This window comes from Perna viridis, chromosome 13 (assembly GCF_037379345.1).
Source record: "Perna viridis isolate PV_CMFRI_1.1 ecotype Kerala chromosome 13, ASM3737934v1, whole genome shotgun sequence".
NCBI classification, from domain to species: domain Eukaryota; kingdom Metazoa; phylum Mollusca; class Bivalvia; order Mytilida; family Mytilidae; genus Perna; species Perna viridis.
The window spans coordinates 3,801,572-3,807,571 of record NC_142457.1 but is presented as its reverse complement, the minus strand read 5'-3'; the positions used below and the strand labels follow the sequence as shown (position 1 = coordinate 3,807,571).

The 6,000-nt window shown below is 30.8% G+C and overlaps 1 protein-coding gene across 3 annotated transcripts in view; it reads left to right on the top strand.

The window, feature by feature from the left end:
• Positions 1–1,228: 1,228 nt before the first annotated feature.
• Positions 1,229–6,000, top strand: part of LOC148599283 (hyccin-like) — an 85,934-nt gene continuing 81,162 nt past the window's right edge. For 2 of the 3 annotated variants that reach the window (XR_015917723.1, XM_088557429.1), the window contains exons 1-2: positions 1,229–1,430; positions 5,546–5,642. Coding sequence is in view for 2 of the 3 variants with exons in the window: in XM_088557429.1 (XP_088413555.1) it covers positions 5,595–5,642 (48 nt within the window). In the remaining variant the exon portion in view is untranslated. Of the gene's footprint in view, positions 1,431–2,774; positions 3,006–5,545; positions 5,643–6,000 lie in introns of those variants that run through there. The other variant, XM_088557430.1, reaches the window with a different exon arrangement.

The window sequence follows — 6,000 nt, the reverse complement described above, 5'->3', positions numbered from 1 at the left end:
GATTTGGAATAGTTATTTTTTGAAAGTATGGAGAATCTCTATCTAATGCACTGTATCAAGGGTCCCACTGTATGACGGTATTGCCTGAATCGTTCGAGATCATGGAACGATGCACTTTTTCAGTATTTGTTGTGCTCAAACAAGAGACCAAAGTCCAACCAAGGAGTAGGAAAACGAGGGACAAAATCATGTGATTTTTTGGCTATTTTCAAATTTTTCAAAGCATGCTAGGAAAATTGCTAAATGAATACATATAAGGATTTAAAAGTTATCCTGATCTATTGAAAAATAGATGAATTAATTTAATCGTACATGTTAATTTTCACTGCCAAACTTTTAACAATAACAGACATGATTGTGTACTTTTTTTTATTTTGGGGTCTTGCGTGAAACATTTTATAAGCACATAAATTCACCTTACACCTTTTGCCAAGCAATAACTGAATGTTAAAGACGCACTAGAAAAATAAGTTCAGTGTGATGGAAGATAAGATGCCGCACAAAATGGAAATTCACTTTCCCAGAGGCCTTTCTTTTTCAAGTCGAGAAAAATGTGATGTAGGAGATTAATTCTTAGACTAGTCAAGGATTTTTATAATAGACATATTTAACTCCTTGGACTGGTTGAATCTGGATATTAGAAAAGTAGAATGTTACAATAAAGTCTGACTCCCAAATTTTTTTTTAATGATGGGAAAAGTTTATTTTCATCCCTATTGTTGAAGCTGGTTTAAAATTTGAAGCATCGGCATGTAAAAGAGTAATCAAGGGAACCAAGTTTATAGCGGTAATCAAAATAATATGATCCAGGGACAAAGACCAGACATGGAAAACAGACATACGCAACAAACAACATAAAGTAACTAAAATCATACATACAAAGTAACAAAAGCAAATGAGCAACTCAGACTCCATTAAAAACCGGTAGCATGGACCAGGTGCACCGGTAGGGTAAGTGTCCTTTGATTTCAAAAAACACAGTTTTTTTTTCTGAAGTTGCGAAATTATTTCACGACCATTTCTGTTATATTTTTTCATTTTGGATTGTTGGTCATCAGATATTAGAAATTTTCATTTAATTAAAATTTTGTTTTGCTGGGATGTCACATTGACAACAGTTGTATTATTTAAAATAAAATCGCTTTGTTAATCACAACATATTTTATTATTTAAAAAATTGTTCTATTATTTACGTTTAGTATCCTTTAGCGCTGATCACCGGAATAACTAAAAGTCGGACTTCCGGAAATGCCTTGACAGCACCGCCTGTGAAATTTCGTCTGCTTTTTACCCCCATTGACATTTAAAGTGAATCTTTGACACTTGGCTTCACGTTCTTGTGTTCCGTAAAATCATTGGAATCGACAGTAATCGTTTATACTGCAACACAACCTAAAATCAAGATTGTTTGTTCCTATTTTACCAATCAGGCACGTAGATCATGTAGACTGTTGTACAAACATATTTCGAACCGAACTAATGCTGAATTTGTCTTGTCCCAAATTTTCCTGTTGCTGTAAGGCATTTGATTAAACATCTATTTACTTCTTGAAGTGCATTTATATGTAAAATATCTTATCATTGTCACTGTCTGCATAATTTACTATATGCATCAATGTATTCTACTCAAATTCTAGTATTTAGTCTCCAAGTCGCTTGCAAGCATTGTCTGATTAAATCTTAGACTTATCAAATGTTTCATGGTGATGTGATATGCTCATCATATGGTGGGAATTTTGGTAAATTTACATGACAAATTTTTTAACCCATTGTATTTCAGATCCTTAATTTTCATTTGACCGTTTTTGAGTGTAACATGAGGAAATGATTTGACTCACAAAATTATACTCTGCCCCCCCCACCCCCCGAGGATCAAACCCTAGACCGCTCAGTGACAAGCCAGTAACAAACCAATTTGGCTAAAGAATTAATCCTTTTAAACTTTTTAAAGTATATTGCGTCTCAACATTAACTTCATCAGAAATTTCAGTGTGTAAAAATTCTACAATAGACTCTTTGAACTTTATTGTTTTTTTTTAAATATTTAGTTGTGTGTGCTGCAATATTCTCCCATATTACTTGATGGAATTTCTTGAAACTTTGTATTTCGTGTTAAAAAACTATGTTTTATTTTGTTCAGTTATTCAAGATATTTTTTCTTGTCGTAATATTATACCCTTGTTTATCCTTTATTATTATAAGTGGTTCTTAATATGATATATTTTTGGGTGTTTGTTATGTTCATAACTCAACGGAATTCTGGTTACCCTATTTCATTGATTTTCTTGAAACTTTGTAGAGTTGTGGAAGACACAATGTATTGTCATACTGTGCTCATACTCATGCTCACCCTGTTTCCAGCTTATTGAAAATTATCAGATTTCCTTAATTATATCTTATTAACTTTGAAGTTTAATGGATTGGTTTAACGTAAATTTCATATAAAATTTCATTTTCATAAAAATATTTAGAATGATATCATTTGTTTTAAATTATATTAATAGTATCTCACTATACTTTGTTTAATATTTCTAACACATAATTTGCTAATTAACCTTTCCATTCCTAAAATTTTTTTTGTTTAAAATTTATAAGAACTTTTCAATTTTATTTATTAAAATGAATTTAACCCAAAATCTACTACTTTATCTAAAAATTAAATAAAAAAAGGTTGCTGTTCACTTATTATTTTTGATTGTTAAATACTTATAAAAACATTTGAATGGTTATAAAATAACACCCATTGTCATTATCTGAATATCTATTGAAATATTTTCGTTGGCTTTTGAGGAATAGGTAACATATAAAATGTTGGCATTCGAGGAAGACACCCTTCGTACCACAAACGACTCTAACACTAGCTCATTTGCTAACCAAACCCAGTGGATTTTTTAGATGGGTGCCAAATGTAACGGGAGAGAATGATTTTACTCACAATATTATACTCAGCCACTGAGGATTTAACACTAGACTGCTTGTTGACAAGGCAGTGACAAATCAATTAGGTAAAAAAATTAAACTTGTAACCAAGTCAATTAACTGGCTATTTGAATCTCACTACCTGCTACCTAGATTTGTAAAGGAATAAAAATTGATTTAAATCCACAGAATGTTACAATATTTGTTTGATTATAGCTGAAATCATGCAAAGTGAATTTCATTCATCAGTTTATTCCCATTATAAATTAATTAAAAGCTCTGCAGATACTGTGAAATACTTTTTTGCAAAAAAATTTTCTCTTCTAAAGCCATAATAAAATGGTAAGTGTCTATGGTTACATTCTAAGCAAAAATGGGGTCAGTACATGTAGATCACACTGGTATGTGCACATTGTATAATGACATTACCTTCCATTTTAAAAAAAAATTTTTAACAAAAGGATTGTTCACTTTGTTCATTTTCGCTTTATTTTACTTTTTCACTTTTACTTCATCCAAATCATTAGTCTTGGAGTAAATTTTTTAGGTTCACTTCCCTTCATGTTTATTATAAGTGCATTAAGAACCACTGTTAATGTTATAACAGACTTGGTGTCCATATGTCAATATTTATTAAATTTCAGTGCTGACATTGGTTATGACTGGGTGTCTATATGCTTTGACAAACACGATGAACATGAAAACACCCTTTAAGGTAGATCAGGCCTATTAAATGGAACATTTTTTTCTGTTATCTTGCAAAATCATACTGATCAAAGTATATATTTTTAATGAGAAAATAGTGTTTGAAATGATGCAAAAAATATTGTCTTTAAATTATTAAAAAATATTTTTTTGGCATAAACCAACATGTAGACATGTATAAGGTAAAATTACGAACTTTTATTTTCCTCTTTCAAGGGGAGATAATTGAGGGGAAATGGTTCTATAGAAATGTAATGGATATTTTAGTTTTGACGATAGAACAGTTTGATGACCTCCACTTTGCTTTTGGAAAGATATAAAATGTCAGATTCATCTTTTTACACTTATTACGATTCTAAAGATTTTTATTCATATACAGGTTTATTAATAGTAAGCAAAACTGCAAAATTCTCTACAGAATCTATATAAAAAATTACCCTATGTACCTTTGCAGTAAATCAGTAGCATTTTCACTTTATTTTATATTATAAACTACTTGTCATGGGAACTTCAGAGTAACATAAGAAAATATCAAGCAGTTGACTAGTCTCTAACCTCTAGATAATTATAGTAGGTGCCATGTATTTTAACCGGATAAAGTCACAATTTTTAGATCACCTGGCTGAAATTGTTTAATTTAGCAGAAGTCATGGATTGTTATCTGTTCAAAGTGTCATATTTAGAAAAAAATTATTAAACCTTCATCGTTTTAACTACTGCCAATTTCTATGTTGTTACTTTTGCATGTAAACAGTAACTCTGTGATGCACTTCTCCTGGGGATTTCTTAAGTAGACTTTAAAAATCTTCGCTTTCAAATAAACCATAAATAAATTTGGATTTCCTGTTCCTATATATGGAACATCTCAATGGTCTTTGTCAGAAGAATATATTGGCCTCATATATCTACCTTCTGAAAATTACTGCTCTTGCTGTCACATTTTCTTATTTGATCAGACGATTGTTTACATGTGTTTTGTTATCAAATCACTAATAATTACACATGGTCCATGCACACAACCAGCTTAGAAAGAATTTCTCAGAAAAAAGAAAACAAAAAACAAAACAAAATAAAAACACAAACAGAGCACAAACTTGGAAGAAACAAGACACTCAGTTGTCTTGGTGTGGTGGAAAATACTAAAAATGACATCAGTTATTACTTAAGCAAACATGAAAAAATGCAGAAATTGAAAGAAAAGTAGTTACACCCTGCTGTTTGTTGTTAAATGTGTTGTTTTAAATTGAAACCAAAACTTGCTTTGACCAGGTTACATTAGAGATGACTCGTCACACATGTTGATGGACACACCTTTAATGGGAACTTAACCTTTGCATTGACTCAGGGATTGGAAAAAAACAAAAATCAAGCCAACTGATATTCATTCTGGACTACCCCCAATTTTTATATATGCCTATGGATCCACCACTGATTCGGTTTAATTATCTGGAAATTAATTTTATTGTCCTATGTTTTACCGTATTATATATTGTAAAATAAACATGTATGTATCATTTAAGAAAATTAAAAAAAAACATTTTAACAACCAACACTAGGATAATTGGAAAGGCAATTATATTCAAGTTCTATTTAAATCTAGCTGTCACTTTCCTAGTGTTGGAGGAACATATTTGGGTTCATTCTTTTCAGGCATTGCTATTTTGATGAGTAATCTTAAAAAATAAAGCAATACCCATACATGTATATATGTAGTATAAAGTAGAATTGACAAAGTTGTTTCTGATGCTTTCTGTTAACTGAGAGTCTTGGAGCTCATGATTTTGGATTACTTGTTTTGATTATAAGCATTGAAAGGTCATTCTCAATAGATATAACATTTGTTCCTTAGCTACTATCTGTATGAACATTAGTAGACAATGTTTGTTGACATGGCTTATTTGTTTATTTTGGTATTTTCTAGTGCTTGATTAGATGGGTGAGGACAGCTGAGATACATACTATTGTGTAGAATGGCAGAATTGCCACATCCTGTCAAAGAATGGCTCACTGAATACAAGGTATGATAAAAAGAATGGCTCACTGAATACATGGTATGATTAAAAAGAATGGCCCACTGAATACAAGGTATGATTAAAAAAATGGCTTACTGAAAACTAGGTATGATTAAATAATACAAGATATGCATAGTTGAAGAATGGCTTTCATCAAAGTTACAATGTATTCATAGTAAGAAAAAGAATACCATTGAGGCGGTATTCAAGGTTCACATGTTTATACAGAATGACCCTCTAAGTACTCTGGTACTACATTTATAGGTATACATAGTGACAATGAGTGGAATGCATGATTACATAAACTAAAATAATTAAAAAATGGGTAACTGAATACTGTGAAAGTACATTAATTTATGGATAC